The sequence below is a fragment of the Amblyomma mixtum genome, chromosome 4 (genome assembly GCF_055824585.1).
Source record: "Amblyomma mixtum isolate Tamu chromosome 4, ASM5582458v1, whole genome shotgun sequence".
Taxonomy (NCBI): Eukaryota; Metazoa; Arthropoda; class Arachnida; order Ixodida; family Ixodidae; genus Amblyomma; species Amblyomma mixtum.
This window is the reverse complement of record NC_143015.1, coordinates 112,707,032-112,727,388: the sequence shown is the minus strand read 5'-3', so window position 1 is coordinate 112,727,388 and position 20,357 is coordinate 112,707,032. Positions and strand designations below refer to the sequence as shown.

Sequence of the window (20,357 nt, the reverse complement as noted above, 5' to 3'; positions counted from 1 at the left end):
CGCTGGTTAACCGCAACGGTAAACGAAATCAGCTATTTTGATGTTTGGCTATATCAAACAATCCACGTATCAAACTTCTAGAGCTCGTAATTTTTTTTGTTGTGATAAGCATCTTGTTTAGAAAACAAGAAAAGTTTATACAGTGGACTACTTTTTCGTCGCGGAGGAATTCTGTGCACGGAGGCTGAATGTGGGCGGAGCTTCACTGAAGACTTAAAGGGGCTGCGAAACACTGCTTAGGGGGATACCGGCTATACTTCAGGTGGGTTCTTTATGTCACACAGATGCTGACTTAAAAAGAATTACAAAAATCGATGCGCAGGAACGGGAATTATTCAGTGAAGAAATTTGAAAATCCAAGCAAAAAAAGGCTGCCCTCAGCTCGATTTTGGCGGGGCTTCCCACTCCTATTTCGCTCTCCCAATGATGGCACCTGGCGCAACCAATCAAAACAGCCAGCCAGAGCACGTCGCGGAAGTTTGTACTCCATGGTTACCTGCTCTCTGTAACTCGTTCTTTCTGAGACGGGCAGCGTCGTTTCCATGCCAGAGCGCCCCTGGTAGTGTATTTTTATTTTACTTGCCTTGTAGGCTTTTTTCTAAGACAAACAAGTTGTTTTTTGTTATCTAATATAAAACGCAGACAGGTGACAAAATGTGTCTATATTTATTCACACAATTTGCAGTATATTTACTGTTTGTCGAGTCATCAATCTCGCGCCAGGTGATGCCATATCCGCTGCTAAAAACCGGCCACTGTGTGGCGACACCATCAGAGCCATGAAGTTGTTTTTGGGAGGACATTAAAATATTATAAAACGGAATATACGCATCATTACCGACGCTAATAGCATCATTATAACTCACCGTATGCAATCAGCAGGCAAAACAGTTAACTAAGATTGTGTTTCCGGGCCACTTTAAGTTGTATCCGACCTGTAGCTGTGCACTTCACTCAGTAGAAAGTAGAAAGTGCCGCCGCGGTGGCTCAGTGGTTATGGTGCTCGGCTGCTGACCCTAAAGACGCGGGTTCGATCCCGGCCGCGGCAGCTGGAATTTCTTTGGAGGAGAAATTCTAGAGGCCCTTGTACTGCGCGATGTCAGTGCACGTTAAAGAACCCCAGGTGGTCGAAATTTCCGTAGCCCTCCACTACGGCGTCCCTCATAGCCTAAATCGCTTTGGGACGTTAAACCCCACAAACCAAAACAAACCAAACTTAGTAGAAAGTTTGCTCATTCGATTGTTCTTTTGGATGTTAATATTTTCCTTATACCGATGCATCACTTTGTTCAGAAGCACCAGCGACAGCGAAGACCCTGTGCCAAGACAACGGAGTCCGGTGCCCAGTATTGTCTCAAAGTGCCGTCGTCATGTGGGTCCATTGTAAAAGAGTAAAAATATTCTAAAAATACGCAAGCGAATCTTTTCATACAGAATGGACTACGGAAGAGCCTCGGACCTTACGAAAAAACTAGGTTGTTTATTGTTTTGGGTAAGAAATTTCTGGCCTCGCCTTTGCAGCGCCCCAGACATCGAAGCTTGCTCCTTACTTTGGAGGGCCCGCGGGTAGCCTCTGCCTGTTTGGTGTTGCGTGCAGCTAGTGACGTGGGCATCCATGGTCTTCGCAGGGAGCACCGGCGTTTTGGATGCGGCGTCGTCAAGAGAAGCAGCCGCAAAAACCTGCTTCTCTGACTTGGACTAGGCTGCCTCTGGCGCTAGTGGCACCGAGACTTTCGTGATGCATGTGCAAGGGGGTAAGTGTTTTAAGTGCGTCGTTCTGGGCTGCGTATTAGGAACCTTTGTTAACTTTGTGATGGGCGCTAGCTGATGAATGAGGTCGGAAGGAGTGGCGAGCGTAACGGGATTGGATTGCTTCAGCGTCCGATTCGCCGCAGCTTGTCAGTGTATAGGAATGGAATGGCGAAGCGCTAAGAGGAACATCGATTTTCATATAGATTTGAACGTATAACTCGATCTCATAGACCTAATCGGAGCACAAATAGCAGAGAAACACTACGAAAAGATTTCGGCGGTGCAGTTGCAGTAATCTACCGCGTGTGTGAACTGCACTGGTACATTTAAGGAGCATCACCAGCACGCTAATGTCAGAGGCACCATCGAAAGAGTTTCTTCGAGGTATCTTTTAATGGATCATTATGTATCACGCGTTAGATTAATGCACCGTTTCTTCAGCAGTGTGTGTTCTCTGCGTGTGCCTGCTCCTCTTACCCGTCTACACCTGTGCTGTCACTCTGGAAATCGTTCAAGACAAACAAGAATCTATGGGAATGCAGTTGTGTCCAAATGAAAATAGAAAATCGGTTCTTAAGGAAAGGAAATGGCGCAGTATTTCTATCACATTTCGGCGGACACCTGAACCATGCCGTAAAGGAAGGAATAAAGGAGGGAGTGAGCTAAGAAAGGAAGAAAGAGGTGCTGTAGCGGAAAGAATTTCTACCTCCTGGAGAGCTTTACACGGACATCGCACAGCACACGGGTTCCTATTGCGTTCCCCTGCATCCTGTGTTTTTCCGCTGGTTAACCGCAACAGTAAACGAAATCAGGTTTTTAATGTTTGAGTATATCAAACAATCCACGTATCAAAATTCTAGAGCTCCTAATATTTTTCTTCTCTTAAGCTTCGTGTTTAGAAAACAAGAAAAATTTATGCAGTGGACTTCTTTTTCGTCGTGGAGGAATTCTGTGCGCAGAGGGTGAATGTGGGCGGAGCTTCACTGCGGACTAAAGTTGTATCTGACTATATCTGTACCATTCACTGAGGATATACTAGTAGAAAATTTACTCATTCGATTGTTCTTTTGTATGCCAATAATGTTTTCCTTATACCAATGCATCGCTTTGTTCCGATGTGCCAGCCACAGTGAAGACCGTGTATCAAGACAACGGAGTCGGGTGTCCAGTATGCCTTGAGTGCAGCCGTCATGTGGGTCCATTCGAGCACAGGAATCCTAAGAGCCTGAGCACGTAAGGGGCCCACGAGAAAAATGGGCAGTGGCTTACCTCGGTTATGCCACGATACACGTAGCGAAACCGAGCGCGACGACGAGGCAAGCGGTGTGACGTCATACCAAACGGCGGCGGCGGCTCCGCGGCGAGGCCCATGGTGTGAGGTCACGCCAGATGGCGTGGCGAGCGCGCGGCGTCCGCCAGCTGCGGCGGTTGCTAGGCAACGGCTCAAGGTTGGTCTCTGTGCCTCCTCGGAGCACCGCCACAGCGAAATCGCAAGTTCATGGCCAATGTAGCTTTCGCTACAAAACTCAACACAAGGAGCATTGCTGATGGCTTTGCGCTCTTGTATTTGTGCACCTGCAACGCACCGCTGGTGACGTTGGCGCCTTTCTTTTTTAGCTCCAATTTGAACTTAATGAAACAGCAGAGCCCGATGTCCTCCCATAAGTGTGGTTATATTTGTCCAGCATTCCCCGAGAAAAAATTTACAAAATTTGGAAATTCCAAGACACTGTTAGGGAGGCATTTCAGTTAATGCTCCATTCTTCTGATACGTAGCAATATTTTTTTTTCTTTTAAAGGGTTTCACCGCCGATCACATCGAACAGTTAACGCTGCCATAAAAAACCAATGGCGAATTCTTTCGCGAGGGCAATGACGATAGTGCACAAAAAAAAATGCAATACTGCTGTCGGGTTGTGTGCGGATATATTGATTGTTAAGGTCAACTGTTTCATTGAATGAAAAAAAAAATGCGTTCATAGAAGGTTTCTTGTTTAAAAATGATTTTGTCCAAAATTGGGTGTGCGTGTCCTGGTTCCGTTGTTAATAGCGCTAATGTGGGCTCAGCAGTTTACGACCTCTGTAAGTTGCGAGTGATTCGGACTGCTTTATTGTGACCGCCACAGTATATGCTCTAACTAAATCCCATGTTTATAACAGCTTCTCTAGAGAAAAAAAGCAATGCCAAATTGCGTGCACTGACTAGACACCAGCATAGTTTTTTGAAATAGCTGAGAATTAGGTTTCAACGGCATTGAACCTCGTTCCTCGGCTGCCTGCGTATCTGTTGTCTAATATAATGGACAATTTTTCCATTGCTTGGCATTGAACCTCGTTCCTCGGCTGCCTGCATGTCTGTTGTCTAATATAATGGACAATTTTTCCATTGCTTGGCCTCAGGCCGCCGCGGTGGCTCAGCAGTTATAGTGCTCGGCTGCTGACCCGAAAGACGCGGGTTCGATCCCGGCCGCGGCGGTTGAATTTCTGTGGAGGAGAAATTCTAGAGGCCCGTGTACTGTGCGATGTCAGTGCACGTTAAAGAACCCCAGGTGGTCGAAATTTCCGGAGCCCTCCACTACGGCGTCTCTTATAGCCTTAGTTTAGTCGCTTTGGGACGTTAAACCCCATACAACCTACATACAACCAACATTGCTTGGCCTCAGTATGCCATAGCAAGCAGCGTATCAAGTAATGAGCATAGAATGCACTGTACAAAAAAGCGACGTTGACTTTAAAATCTGTCAAAAAAATAAAAATATATACATAACACAAACTTACAGGCACGTGATACCGACATTACCATCACCACCATCGGCCTGATTAGGCCCTTGCAGGGCAAAGGCTTCTCTCACGTCTTTCAAATTATTAACCCTGTCATTCGCCGGTTGCTGCCCCGTACCCCGCAGACTTCATAATCTCATCCACCCACCTAACTTCCTGACGCCCCCTGCTATCCTTTCTTCCCTTGGAATCCACTCCGTTACCCTTAAGGACCAGCACTAATCTCGCCTTCGCATTATATGCCAAGCCCCGTTCTTCCTCTTGATTTCAACTAGGATGCCATAATTTCCCGTTTGTTCCCTCACCCACGCTGTCTCCTTCTGATCTTTTAACATTAGTCATTTTTCTTTCCATGTATAGACAAAATGAAACAATAAAGATGCATTGTTTCTGTCAAACTTGTTATCGTCTCAGAAAGTCAAACATGTTTTATTAATGAGCGACACTCCTGCTCATTCTTCCAGATGACACCTTACAAAAAGTCTCTGAAGCACAGCTCACCGACCCTTCCAACAACTCTCTTCCTACTCCAGAGATAAATACAACTGCCTCGAGTTCTTTATGTGCATTGACATCGCACGGTCATCTAGCATTTTGCCCCCATCGGAAAGCGAGCTTCCCTACAGGGATCGAACCCGCGTCTTTCCCGACAGCAGTCGATCCCCATAATAACCGAGCCACCGCGGCGGCTCATGCTCTACAAAGAAGACATATCTTTCAAGGCGTCGTCGTCTTCGGGGCATCGCCTTCTTCGGGTGCCCCGTTCAGGGGAGTACACGTGCTTCGTGTGGCATGTAGCAAAAGCTGGCCAACGTTTTCAAGAGGCCCCCGAGAAGAGGCAAATTTATGCAAGCCAACCATGCCTCTGGACGAGACGTGTATTATGTATTAGTGTTATGCATTAGATTATGCGCATATGTATTAATATTTCCTTTTTAATTTTATTCGCTTTCGTTCTTCCGCAGCGGTCGTTCTGCGCCGGGGCCCGCCTCCGCTCACAATCACAATCCCCACTTTTCCTCAATCGACGGGATGGACCCCTTTGCTCCGGAACCGCTGTCCTCGACCCGGTCTGTAAGTTCACAGATTATTTTCGGCAGTGTCTGTGCTACATTTGATCACGATGGTCGCGGCCTTGAGAACCATGCCGGCCAGCACCCGATTCAGAGAAAGAGAGGGAAAAAAGTTTTTGAAATGAAGGGTAAGAAAGAGAAGAGGCAAGGTAAATTCAAAGGTTGCTCACATTCACGTTGCAGGACTGGGCGGGGGGTGTGAATCTACTCTGCTGTCCAGCTAACTGACTAGCCCCTTTTTAACTCCATGGATATAAAAGTGTAGTTTGGCTGAAAACCCAGCGATTACCGTCGTTGTGACAGGAAAATCATGGTTGGTCAACTGGGTCGTGACGTCAGCGCCAGGCCATATCGCTTTACAGAAAAACTGGTTTCTCAGGTGCTGCAATCGAACCTCCGTCCCTTCTGTCGCAACCCAGGCACACCATCAATTAACGCTATCGCTTAGCCCTCTTAAAGGAGTACAGACACATATTTATGTTTTGAGATCTTTACTTTAAATTACTAGGAACCTTTGCGGCTAAAGTGGTGAAAGGCGAAAGCCTGAGTGCTGCATTCTGCTACGCGATTGTTCACTTCACATTCTGTTGGCGCATTAATTAACTGCCAATTAATGACGCTTAATCTTTGCCTGACGCTTAATCTTTGTTCATCTTGTAACACGTGAGCGTATTTTTTTTTTTTGCGGAGGTGTGTTTCCTATCGAGGCAATTGTGTGTTTCCTAAGGTTTTCAGATATTCAATCGTTTTTTGTTTTTCTTCGAGGCCTTCAAAATGCTGGCCTCTTTCCTGTACATTGGGAAAGCTTAACGCCAAGTTTTAGCTTTGCTCAAGAGGCCGCGTAGCACCGTGCAGCAACGAACCAATGCCCATCCATCTAGCCCCAAAGACTGCCCCAAAGGCGAGGTGCCGGACACGTACACGAAAAGAGCAAGCTCGAGGCCAGGAATGCATGTCTGCCTTAACAAGCTAGGCAGGGTTTAACCACAGCTGTACTCAGAAGTCGAGCGATAGCTGTGGTATAGATAGGCAGACGGTACCGACTCTTCTTCCATATGAGGCAAGCCCGGCTACGCGGCGTTTTAAATATCCGCCCTACGTTGACGTCTCGACGAAATCTATCTAAGGTGAACTGTCAAAGGTCCACCGTCAAGTTGAAAGAACGAGCTACAGCCACCATTGTGTACCTTCGGTAGACATGGTACATCATAAGGTTTTAACTTCGTTAAGCCAAGTTTAAAGATTGGCTACAAATATCTAATTGCACAGTAAGGCTTGTTGACGGGCTATTTTGTTTTGCATCTTGAAATTTATGAAAAGAACCACCTAGGCGCAAATAACTTCAACGACAAAAGAGACGAGCAGACAACAGACCGGCGCCTATCCATTGTCTCCTCGTCTCTTTTGGCCCTTGTGAAATTATTGGTGCCTAGGTGGTTTTTTTTTTTGAAGTTTGCAGATCTAATTGCAATAAGGCGCCTAACTTTAATAGTTGATTATTAGAAATTAGCTAGTTATTGAAAATTGGTTAGCCGGCTTGCTACTTAAGGTGATTCACCTGTTCTCTGGTGTCCGCCTACAATACTAATACCATGCAGAAAACCATTTTTTAGCTAAAAAAACTGTTTTTGAGATTAAAGACTTCCCTGAAACCCCCGGCATAACACCGGAGCACTGTAGATAATAGTTAGGTGTAATACAATATCATTCTTTAGAGGCTTTCTCCAGCTTCCTCATAATCCGCATTCACCTATGTAGCAAATGAAGGACGCAAGAGACCACACTGGCCAACGGCCACTGGCAACACTGGCTTGGAAGTAGCGTCTTCCGTCGCCCTGTTCTTTGCGCCAACTTTTGTACCACCTGAAAAACGAACTAACCCAAACACAGGTCCTGACAATTGATAGAAACTAAATGCAACAACTTAGCTCAGCATGCAAAAAGTTCATGCCGAGAACCGTGGTGTTTGCAGCTGACTAAATGGCAGAGTGGTCAGCGACAACGTAGAGCTGTTCATGCACGTAAGTATGACTGATCTCCGCAGGGTGCATCGGCGCCTTGGATGTGTCAACGTCCTTCGGAGGTTTGGCCACTGGTGTCTCTTCCGTCCTGTGCTAGTCGGGCTGCAGAGTCCAAGCCAGCGGCTGAAAGCAGTAAGTGTTTTATGAACACCATGCTACACTTTTGTCTAAAGCTTGCGATTAAGACTGCGATTGGAAAGAGCAAACTAGCAGTGTGCATTGGCAGTCGCTGCTCAGGAAAAGTGAGGGCAATTTAGGTTCCGGGGGGGCGCATATATTGAGGCGAGAATAAATTAGAAGATGGCAATTGAACCTGCTTAAGAGCGGAAATGCGTAAGCTTTACCCTGTCCTCTCTTTGTGCCCGCAATTTTTTTTTTCTTTTATGTCGTTACCTTGGCATACCTTTCCATTGGGCGAGGGAGTTGCCAAAACGCCTCCTCTCTGGACTGTTGGATACCGTTTCCACTGCCACTGCGCGATGTGCTCAGGACAGTCCTGTGACCAATATGGCAGCGACCAGGGAAGCCTTAGGGGAAAGGTGTATGTTTGTTATTATTTATTGCTTATTTCTGTCTCCTATTTTTATTGCTTTTTATTTGTATTCTTTTTCTTTAGGAGTTTTTTAAATGTGTTTTATTAGTTTTTTTGCCAAGAAAGGAATGCTTAGCCACTTTAGCCCATGCATGTATTGCTATGCGGATAGTGTTGGATTGGCTACGGATCTCTCTCGTCGGACGAACGCCACTGATGAGCCAATAAAAGCTTTCGCATTATAATCTCCAGACTGCACTCTTCATCCCCAATAGAAGACACGGGTGGAATACGCGTTAAGTAAGGTTACAGAATATCTCGGCTGTTTTTCGTTGCAGGTCGACGAGAGGCATATTCAGGGTTGAACGGAAAAAAGGATTGCGTAAGGGTTACTGGAAACCGTCCCAGTAACATGCTTTTTGCTAAGTCACTCGGAGGAGGAATAGCTGCGCTTATCTGAGGACCTGAAATCATGAACACTGCAGCAGGATTAAAAGCGAGACTAAAGTGGTGTTGACGATTGTGCGAATAGAACAGTGAGTTATTATTGAAACTAATGAGGGAATAAGTCTGTTCAGGCAAACCAACCAACGCAAAACCGGACAGCTGGAGGGCAGTAACTAGAGGATTGGTTTATGGGGTTTAACGTCCCAAAGCGACTAAGGCTATGAGAGACGCCGTAGTGTTGGGCTCCGGAAATTTCGACCACCTGGGGTTCTTTAACGTGCACTGACATGGCACAGTACACGGGTATCTTGAGGAATAAAATTTACACGGAACGAATTTCAAAGTCTTCCAAGTCATGAAGGCCTGCTTACCAGTGTATGTCAAGAATAATGTGCAGACTGGCTTCTATAGAAGGATACAACTTAAAAAAAAACAGCAGTTACATTGCTCACACTGGGCCGCGGTCTGCGGCGTCCTGTATTCGTTCGCTTGCAAATCACCAGAGTCACTGAAATTAGCTTTTTAGTGTTTGACTTCAATCCAGCTGTCATGAGTCGAGAGCTTTTAATTTTTTTCTTGTGATTAGCTTCTTGTTCAGGCAACAAGAAAAGTTTTAACAACAACGGACACCTTTTTGTCATGAAGGTATTCAGTACGGCGGTCCTGGATGCGGGCGGAGCTCCACTGCAGACTTAAGTTGCATCCGACAATAGTGAAGATCCAACTGCTGAGTGGGAACTTCTAAGAAGCACTTGAAACTGCAAAGTCACCCGTCAATGCTCAGTCATCAGTCATCACGTTAAGTGTGTGAGCGCAGATGTAAAAAAAAAACATTTACCTTTTCCATGCGGCTGATTTCGAGAGCAGTCGTATACACCGATAACGTGAAGTCCATTAGCCAGTGCTGCGGAATAAAATTGTCGCCGCCTCTGACAGCGAGAACTGCTTTGGGCAGCGTCCAGCTTCAGGGAAGGAGCCCTCTTGTCTACGCAAGCCAATAACGCAGTGTGCAACGACGAGCAACACAAATTTGAAAGGAAGTCGCACTGAAAAGTTTCCTATTTGCTTGATGCACAAACACTGCTGGTACCAGAAGCAATAAATATAAAAGCTGTATTGTTGCAAAATATTTGCAAACATTTCTGTTGCGAAGCATGTGCAAGTTAGTATGGGTCAGCATAAAGGATTATGGCACATTTGAGTTAGCTTTATAGGATTAATGTCCCAAAGCGACTAAGCCCATGAGGGACGCCGTAGTAGAGAGCTCCGGATATTTTCGACCACCTGGCCTTCTTTATAGCGTGCAGATCGCACAGCAGACGGCCCTCTAGCATTTCGCCTCCATTGGAATGAGACTTCCGTGGGCGGAGTCGAACCCGTGACAAATCCGCCGAGGTGCCTCAGTGGTTATGGCGCTCGAATGCTGACCCGAAAGACGTGGGCTCGATCCCGGTCTCGGCTGTCAAATTTCAATAGAGTCGAGACCCCTATACCGTGCGGATGTTAGGGCACGTTAAAGAACGCCATGTGTTCGAAATTTCCACAGCCCTCCAGTACGACGTCCCGCATATCCTGAGTCGCTTTGGCATGTTAATCCTACAAAGCCAAGCCAAACGTGTCGTAATCCTATTTGCGGACGCATAGGAACCTATAGAGATTTTTTCAGTTCACAAAAATGACAGTAGAAAAAGCGCTGCAAGAACTAGTAAAACCCGCGAAAGCTTTTTCCTGAATTATCAACACAATCGGTTACCACTACATTTATTGATTGCATCGTGTCTACTGGAAGCGGCTACGCACACAAAGATCGTTTTCTGCAGTTACTTTTTGCCGTCATCGAGTATGTGGTGCCCTCTGGGGAGCGCGTGAGAATCCGCTTGCTGAACAAGAATCTGCCTCAATACAAACGCACCAGGGCATCGCACATGCTATCCGCTTCCACCAGAGGCTAACTGTTTAGCCTGCATCATCCCTGTGTATAGCGCTAGATTGGCACACCTCTCTCGATATAAAGTGACACCTCGTCGTAGCTTCTAGCTGTACAGGAAATGGTTCCGCGTCTTGCTGAGCCACGCAGGTCTGCAAGCAGTATGAGCACAAATTTGGCGGGATATCATAGTGACGCAGTCTGTACATGCGCAGTGCCAAAAGTGATCGTTGCAAAACTGCGTATGGTTTGTTCAAAACAAGTGCAAAAGGTGAGAGGAGCACATCTTCAGAGTGGTATGAAGGAAACGGGAATCGGCTATACACGTCTGACTGGCAACTTCATTCAGTTAAAAAAAAAGGAACTTACGGGTACACCTAATCAATCTAATGGGAGGCATGGAGACATGTAAGATAGTGTGTTTCTTCACTTTTTCCTTGTGAAGGTAATGCCAACCTAACTCAGATTTATGCGCTGTGTTTGTCCCTTCCTTAGTCCTGTCTTCCGTGCGCTGTGCCTTCAGTTTTAACAATGTACCGACTAGCCCAAACAAATACCTTAGTCAGATTTATGCATTCGCATCTCTAAACCATGACGAGCACGGAGGAGCTTTACATTTACACACCCGCTAAAGAGGCCTTTGCCCTGCAGTGGGTGTAGCCAGGCTATGATGCTTTGGCTGTAAGCTTCGATCAAGTGGTCCTAGCAGAATGTTTCCTTATTTGATTATTGTTTGGAATGCTGATGTTCTCCTAATACAAGCGCATCGCTTTGTTCCGAAGCACCGGCGGCAGCCTGTGGCCAGAGGAAGACCCAGTGTGAAGAAGGCCAGTGTGTCTGGAGTGCAGTCGTCACGTGGGTACGAGGCCGGGACGTCAGGAACGGGTGGCTCACCGGAAGAAACGTGAGAAGCATAGCAGGCAGCCTTATGCGCCTATTAGATACCTTTATCATACCGTGCTGCCGTTACTGTTACCGGACAGCCCAAAGTCCGCGGGCCATCAGTGCGCATGCGCAGATCGCCTTGAGGGCGCCAGGCACCCTGCAGTTGCGCGCGCGTGTCGTAACAGGGACCAACCAGCGCGTGTTCACCGGTGGTGGGCGGGCTGCCGCACCGTCGCTGAGCACGCGCTGATTGGTCCCGATGCTGCAGGCGCGCGTGCAGCTTCCGGGTACGTGGCGCGCGCCGTCGAGGCGATTAGCTCACGCGCATTGGCTGCGCGCGAGCTCCCGGTACCCCGGTACCGGTACCACGGTACACGGTATGCTAAAGGTGTCTAATGTCGCGCTCAGTATTACCGTTTTTCCTCAGCAAGACGGAAAGCTGAGCTAGTCGTTACATTTTAAGCATGAAATGCTTTTAGCTCCCGTTGTCGGCAGTGTGGTGACGTCACGCCGAGACCGAGAGCCATCATCCGGGCACTGAAATCCACTCATCCGGGCACTGAATTCCAGTCATCCGGGGACTGAATTCCAGTCATCCGGGGACTGAAATCCACTCATCCGGGCACTGAATTCCAGTCATCAGGGGTCTGAAACGAGAACCTCTGGGCACCGTACGAGATTTAACGAGACTCTCTAAGCCCTCCTATGCGACCGGCATGCAAGCGCCGGTTGGTCTCCAAACGAGACAAAAAATAACTGCTGCCGGTGCCTTCTCAATGTTTATCAAGATATCAGTGGAGCTGTGGGTTTGATAATGCACGGAATTATAATTTCCGATTTCTAATAACGCGTGCAAAAAGCACATAAATGCCACGTTACACTTCGTTCTCATACGTGATCTCTTAGGGGCTTCGCGCATCGAAGCAAAGCCGCGCAGCGCACAGGGGCCCGGGGGAGAAGCGCTGCGTTCAAATGGCAAGGCATCGCGCCGAACGGGTGGTGGCGTTCCTCCCTTCCTTTACGGTGCGGTTCGGGTGTCCACCGAGATGGCAGATAATTACTGCGCCATTTCCTTTCCTCAAAAAACCTTGCGTTCAAATGGCAAGGCATCGCGCTGAACGGTGTTGGGACTGGGTGTCCGAGCAAGGAAACGGTCGAGGCGACGGTGAGTAAAAGGACGTTTATGCACAGTATGTACTAGGGCTTTTACATGATACAAGGGTCAAGAGCACCACGGGCAGGCACACAGAAGAAGGGCGGCCCCGGCGGCGAGCGTAGCTCCGGCGTGATGGCTCTTCTGTTGCCCGTCTGCTGCTCGGGTTCAGCGCGGCTCCGTTTTTATAGCCGCTGGTAACGGTTACGGCAGCCAGCCGTTCAAATCCTCCAATCACTGGCCACCGTTCAAATTAGACCAATGGTCGAGAGCCGGCGAGCGTCTGAGGAGTTCGCACCGACGGAGAGGAGGAGAGGAGGAAGGGTCCGTGTCGGCGCCGCGGTGGCGGGATGAGTCACGCTGCATGTCGCGACTTGTCCGAGAGTCAGGGCCTGCTTTGAGCGCCGGCGGGCGCGCAGCGCTTGTTTTCAGAGAAGCTAGCCAGCGAAATGGGAGCTCCGGCACTACAGCACCACCGCCGCCAGACAATGCGCCACGAAGACGAGCTACTTCCGCGTGGCTCGGATGCGGGGCGCGCTCGTACGCCAGGCTCCTCCAAGTTCTCGTCCGGTGTTCAGCCGCAGGAAGCTCCAGGCTCCTTTCCGAGAACGGGTCCCGCTCGTCAGGACAGGATCACTGCTCCGCAGCCTTGTCGCCCAGGTGACTGGATCAGCTTCGCTCGGTCTTTCGGAAGAGCTTGCTTCTCAGCATCGGTCGTTGATCGTTCTGCATGTTGCCAAGAACCGACCGACAACAGGCAACACCCAACACGAGCAAGTGCCCTCCGTCACCCGTCAAAACACCAGACTTCAATGTCACAAAACTCTGTTGGCTACATTTCTGTCCCCTTTTTGTTCCCTCTCCAACAAGAGACACATGTGGGATACGAGAACTTGAAAGTAATAAACTCACACAAAGTGTCAAACACATGAAACACTCGGAATGAAATGAATGCAAAATAAATTTGCTCTCTTGAGATCACTCGGCCAGGAGAACACTCAGCTGAGGCCACAAATGAGGGTATCAATTTTTCCCCGATCTGCGAGCGAACTTAACAGCTGTTCGCGAAGAGACAAAACGTAGGTCACGAGGAGGCGAAGGCAGCCTTGCTCAGAGCGCACGGCTTAGTGCGTCTGCGTTCGCGTTCAACTCGGTTCTAACGGACGTTACACGACACCCGCTACCGCGGAAGCTAATGACTCTGCCTCTTTCGCTGTAGCTGCGCTTTTCTCTCTCTCTCTACTACCGTGGTAGCTAACGTCTCTGCCTCTTTCACGGTAGACGCGCTTTTCTTTCTCTCTGTACTTGTCTTTCCAGTTTCTACGGGAGCTACAGTACGAGAGCGATTCGCTTTCATAGACTGGCAACTTGTCCCTTTCTTTGCGCTTCGCACGCCAGTCGCGACGTCCCATAGCGAGTGCGCAACGCTTCCAATGGGACCGTTCTTTCTTTCTCTCTGTTCGTGGGGGCAAGTCAGACCTTGCACGAGTCTTGACTTTCTCGCGCATCCGTTTGCCTTTCCGCTCGGTGTGTAGTTCGCCTCTACACGGCCTTTTGATTTTACGCCTACTAAGTGGCGTCATTTCGAATCGCGGCTTTCTATCGCGATAACTGTGCTTGGCTGAGCGCTTAGACGGTTTCTTCTTGGCAATTTTCTTGCCCCTGTCACTGCGGCCTCGTACAATCTTTCGCTCTTTGAGCCGTACACGCGCTTTCCTTCCGCGCGCGTGCCGCTCTCTGTGGGAGCGCGGTTTCTCCCGTGAATGCAGCGGAAAGCGAGAGCCCGCATGAGAGCACGTGCCTTTGCGCGTCTCGCTCTCTCTGTGGTGGCGGCAAGATTCACACTTGTCCCGCTCCGGATCCGCCAGGCAGGCGGACTGGCGGACCGAACGACCAGACAATAGGCATTCGCCCCGTTCGGCAGGCGAAAGGAAAGTTGGTGAACTTCAACTTTGGGGCGGACGAGCGAACCGCCCGGCGACCGAATTGCAGCGATTGGCTGCTTTTTACGTGACGTAGCCATCCGCTCCTGCCGGGCAAGATGGCCGTCCGTCGACTGAACTGGGGAGCGAGGCATAGGTCGTGGCTGTAGTGGTGGCACCTATGCCGCGAGGCATACTATATTGGCCACATGTTGATATTACGAGTGTTCAGAGTGACTGCGAACTTCTCCGCGTGCAGCAGCGGCGAGCAGCGACAGTTTCCCGAGTTGAAATCGACGCTGATGTAGTTGACAGAGCGCCTCTTCAAACCGACGCAAGACCTACGCGTTGGCTGTGTCACGAAGTGTGCTGTTTGTGGTTGCTGCAAGCGTCCCTAATTCCTGCGAGGATCATCACGCACAGCGGCGAACAACAGCTGCTCACGGTGAACTTCTGTGCGTGTATGAGCTGCCTAGCACAGTGACTAGTGTCCGCGTAGTGAAAGTGATTGCGATCGAAGCGAGTGCTTTTACGTCAAGGCAGTGAAATGTGCGCCTTCGAGAGCTCACTACGCACGCCGTGCTTTCCGAATGCTGAAATGAACGTGGCGTTGTGCAGCTAGTCGCATTCGTTTCGATGGTGGCAGTGATCGCGACCGAACCGTGCACATGACGTTGTTGCTGGCTACGCATTCGTTACCATTTTGTTCGCGATTCGTGTTGGCACTGTGCTTGAGAATTGCCGTGTGTGCGACGTGACGCGACGCGAGCTTGGCCGCACGGCCGTAGGACTGTTTTGCGGCGACAACAGCGATGTCGCCATCCTTTGCTTTGGTGCTCCATTCAGTACGTTTTGTGATGATGGGTGCTCGGTTTACGACTCGCCGGAGAAACTGTGTAACCTGTGTGAAAACATCGGTGCAGTGCAAATGTATCTTCGGGAGCGTCATTTATTTTTATTTCCTGCCGGCTGTGCGCACATTTGCCTGCAATAAACAAATCGGCGTGATGATTGGGTGACTGAACACTTCCGCTAGCCATTTCGGTTTAGGTTGTAACAACATGGTATTCCGCGATTACAAACAAGAATCACTGCCGCTTTTGAATCACGACTGATTGACAGTGTACAAATCTCTAATATGTGCCAACTCATAAGTCGGTTTTTCATGAGCATTTCAATTGATGTAGTGCAGAAAAAAAAATAAAAAGTGTGGCAGCAGCTTTTGCAATCAAAACTGACCACAGAGCAAGTTGAGCATAACGAGTCTTGATGAAAAAGAAGAAAAAAATATTGAGAAAACCTTTGCCATTGCTTTTTTTCTCTTTTTGCTTAGCAGTGTTAAGTCAATATTGACAAATGCTTGGCAGTATTCAGTTTAAGTGGGATGTTGGTTTCCACTGCAATCAGAAAAATACAGTGGTCTTGAAGCACCTCATAGGCAATGACAGTGTCTGTTGATTTTTTTGCTCATGGTCCTTTTCGATCCGGGGATCAGTGGTATGAAACTGGATGTGTTCGCAATGCTATTGTTGCAGAGCTGCTCGCGAAATCGGCCTTATTGGTGTTAAGCGGTTGTTAAGCGGTTGTTCAGCGGCGCTTCCTGGGTCAGCCGCAGCACTTTGTTTAACAAGCCATTCTCGAAGCTTTGAGAAGATCTCGTCGATGCACTTGCATATGTCTGTCTGCTACCACCTTCATTTGCCTGTGACTGCTTGCTACAGACATGACTACTTGCAGACTGCAAAATAAGCCCTGTGGAGCTGGTAAAGCTACGCTAGGAACAAAGACGATGGTAACAACATCACTGCACAGGGTAGCAATTCTTGCTCTGTCGTCGTTCCTTAGCACAGTTTCGATATGCCAACTTGCCACCGGTGCACCCCACAGTACGCTATGATCAAGTTCTGTGAAATTTACAGAAAGCAACAACGGGAGAGGAAGTAGGTTGTATAGGCATATCTAGTGCATGCTGTACAGATAGCTTCCTGCCTTATTATAGCCTGGCCCCTCTGTTTTTAATCCTTCATCACCCAGCACCTATGGCCCTATTTGTGTTATTGGCATGTGCTGCAAATCACCAAACACATTTCATACTCTTGACCCTGCTAGATTGTTTTGGCCCATTAAGTTGTTTGATTCAAATCGGCAAGCTTTTAGAAGACATTTCTGCAATAGCCAACTTTTTCTTGTTCTTCACGACATGCACCTTGACTGCAACATCCCCCTATGATGCTTTTGTTCTTTGCTTTGAAAAAGCATTCGAATCCCCTATTTATGTGAAGCTGGTTTTCTTGTGCTTTAACTTGCATCCAATAGCTCTAAACTGGATCCAAGCTTAAACAGCCAGCCTTCGGCAGATTTCCCTTGCCAATTCTTATGTATCTTGCCTTTTCCTGCAATCTCGGACGTCCGCCAAGGAACACCTTTGGGCCTCAGCTTTTCATTACATGCATTATTACCGTCCCTTCAGTGTTTTGTCATATGCCTTCACTGACAGCCATATGGGGTGTGCCATATTGCAATCAATACCAGCATTTCAGTTCAAAACAACAGTTAGCATGCCCTGGGTTGTCCTGTTTGCTAACGTTACTAAGAATGCAGTAATATTGTTTTTTATTGTCAGCATTACATTTTGCCAACTTATAAGGCCTTCCGATAAAGGTATATTCACTGTATACTGGCTCAAATACCTAATAATCCTCATACACCCACCCACAACCTAGGATATTTACTCCATGACGTGTTGTTAGTATCACCGTCTTCCAAGTTACTTGCATTCAATTCCCCTGTGTGTCATCAACTTGGGTATTCTAATGGCACATGGCACAAATCTAACTTAACTAGAATCCTTGAATTAGTTCAGTCCTGAGCCGCTTGTTTTATTTTCTCAGGCCATTTTGAAGGTCCAGTGTGACAGCACTAAAAGTGCATATTTGAATGTCTTCATCTTATGCAGGTTTTTTTTGCTCCTTACCAACACGTCCCCAACTAATCAGTCCCAACTTGTAGTCTCTCGTGCACTAGGTGCACTAACACTCTTGTGCCTCATTTAGCTCATATGCCACTGAATTTCAAGATTCGTTTTTGTTCGTGCCACAGAAGGCTGTAACGGTCTTGCATCCCACAAGGCTGTGTATCTTACTGTCCTTCGAAGTGGTTACTACAGAAATCATGCTATAAATTACGAACTCACTGAGCTCCTACCTGGCACACCATTTTAAAGCTCGCTACTAAACTAACGTCATTTAGGACCACTGAGGTGTGATAAATATGAAAACAAATAGATCTGATATAGTGCTCAGTCACTCGGTCACCTCGGCAAACCAGTACAATGCTCTCTTATGCATAACGTGTTCATTGAGAACTTTGTTCATAATTTATTTCAAACTATATCTGGGCAGATTTACACAATAGTAGCATTTGGGCTAACTTTGCACAAGCTAGCTCTAGCTACGTACATTCGCTCATTTTAAAGCTAAACATGCATTAGTGCACCCACCTGTTGTTGACCAGGCTTCTCTTTGTGCTTGTCTGTTCTGCTCAGCTGAGCAACACACTGACTTCATGATGTGGCTCAGTGAGAATTCTACATGTGTATGCTTATGCATGTAACTTGTATATAGTCACATGTACTAAGGATAGTATTAACTGGGCAATTGGTTGAGCTTAAAAGCTCTCATCATCAGATTGCAGCAAAGAGATAGCAATAAAAGACAAAAGTCATCACTGCCTTTCTGTTTTTCTTCGTCATCCTTTGGCCTGACTTCAACTTGTTTTCTTTTCAACTTCCTTATGACTACTGATGGCTCAGTTAATTCGTTTCCTTGCAACCCAGACTAGCAGTGGAATAAGGGTATTTTGCTAAGAAATTGGTAATTAGTAACTAGTACGACATTATTCTATATATAACAAGTGGTGCGTATATCGATTAACAAATACAGATTCTCTCTTTTGCTTGCTGCTTTGGGAATCAGAGTTGCCCTTAAAATTTCTCATATTATTTTTTACTGATCAGAAAGGACGTACCTTCAAGATTGCTGTAGAGCTTTACTGGAGAACTTAAGCATCTATGGCCCACACATACTTCAATGGCTTATTTTTCAATTCATTCTGTCCTGAGACATCATAGCTCTTATTTCTGAAAATTAACTTTTTCGCATTCTGCTTCATATGATTGTGTTTGTTTGAGGTAACTGCAAAATATGAAGCAGTTCCCATTCCCTTGACTATACAAAGCATTCTATCCTAGTCTCCGCCAATATTTGCTATGTAAACTTTCCAAATCGGTTCTTGCATTTCCTTAACCTCTAGGCCAGTGTACTTACTCCCTTATCTAATTATGTATGGATTAATGAGGATGGCACATGTATACTTTTCTGAAATACGGACCAACCACTTTGTTTTAAATTCATGGGACAGTTAAGAATGCTTTGTGGTCATACACACAATACGCCACCTTGTTTCTGTGCATGTCAACATTGATTGGCTCTCAACAGAACTTTCGACACTTGTTTACTATGCTGCATACTGGTTTGCACAATGTTCACTGCAATGTCACCTCAGGAAGCACTGGTAAAAGGAAGCGGCCTGCCCACTGTCACTGCAGAACAAAAGCGTGCACTTTAGTACAGTGATGCGCACCATATCCGCTTTGAAGCCACTGAGTAGTATTTCTATTTCGATTTTCGTAATGGTGTGAAAAACATGACGAAAAAAAATCAGAAAAGAAATCAGTATTATTGCGTCGTTATTTTTCTGTGATATTGTAAACACCTGCAGTTAACACTGATCTTCCATATTAGTAAAGGTTGGGAACATTGTAATTTCCTCATGTATAGATGCATTCATATCTGATGGTAACATGCTAAAATATGCTGATTTTTTCATGCATGCATAATACACACATACACATACACCTTTTCTTTAATGAGAGACAGTGGCATGTTTGATGTCATTTGACCACACATACTATGATGTGGATAGAGTTGAAGTGTGGCGGGAGTGAACAGGGACACAAGAAGAATGATATACAGGTGATGCTGGATTTCCCACAGCTGAAGAACCAAGCTGGGCAAAAATGATCTGGTTTGGTTTGGTTTGGTTTATGGGGTTTAACGTCCCAAAGCGACTAAGGCTATGAGAGACGCCGTAGTAGAGAGCTTCGGAAATTTCGACCACCTGGGGTTCTTTAACGTGCTATGACAGAGCATTGTTAAAGGCTGTGAACAAGCAGTCCACATCAGCAGCAGCAGATGCCCTCTCTACAGATGCAACAACCAATCTTGTCAAGGTCACCTTGACTTCAGAAGCAGTAGCATGGACTAAGCCTCGGTACTATTCCCTTTTATCTAAGAGCACACAGAGGCATCTGCTCTACGTCACCTCTTGTGTAGGACAGTCCAGCATACACTGTTCGTGATATCGCTTTGGACAGTTGGCAGTATCAGTGAGGTGTTTGTTGCGGGTTGTCTCTTTTTGTTTCATGTTAACTATGCGTATCTATTCCTACAACAAATATTTTTGTTTGCATTGAATTGGCATCTAAGCTCAGCCAACAACCAATGTTCAGTTTTGGTTTTTGGCTGTCAGAACATGTTATCAACGAACACTATAGTCAGATTCAATGTAAGTCTGCAGTGAAGCTCTGCCATCTGGATCGCCGCACAGAATTCTTCCGCGCCAAAAAAAGTAGTCCGCTGTTAAAACTTTTATTGTATACTACCATAAGAAGCTTATTACAAGAAAAAATGATAAGCTCTAGAATTCTGATTCCTGGATAGATTAATAAAGTCAAACATCGAACAACTTATTTTGTTTACTGTTATTGGTTAGTGGAGTAATACAGGATGCCTCGGGCCATGACC

General features: G+C 46.9%; 1 protein-coding gene across 1 annotated transcript in view; it reads left to right on the top strand.

Moving 5' to 3' along the window:
* LOC149347910 (uncharacterized) overlaps positions 1-20,357 on the top strand; it is a 37,335-nt gene that overhangs the window by 8,702 nt on the left and 8,276 nt on the right. Inside the window, exons 3-5 of the mRNA XM_089587739.1 lie at positions 5,499-5,607; positions 7,651-7,759; positions 11,316-11,437. Coding sequence (XP_089443865.1) covers positions 5,499-5,607; positions 7,651-7,759; positions 11,316-11,437 — 340 coding nt within the window. The remainder of the gene's footprint in view (positions 1-5,498; positions 5,608-7,650; positions 7,760-11,315; positions 11,438-20,357) is intronic.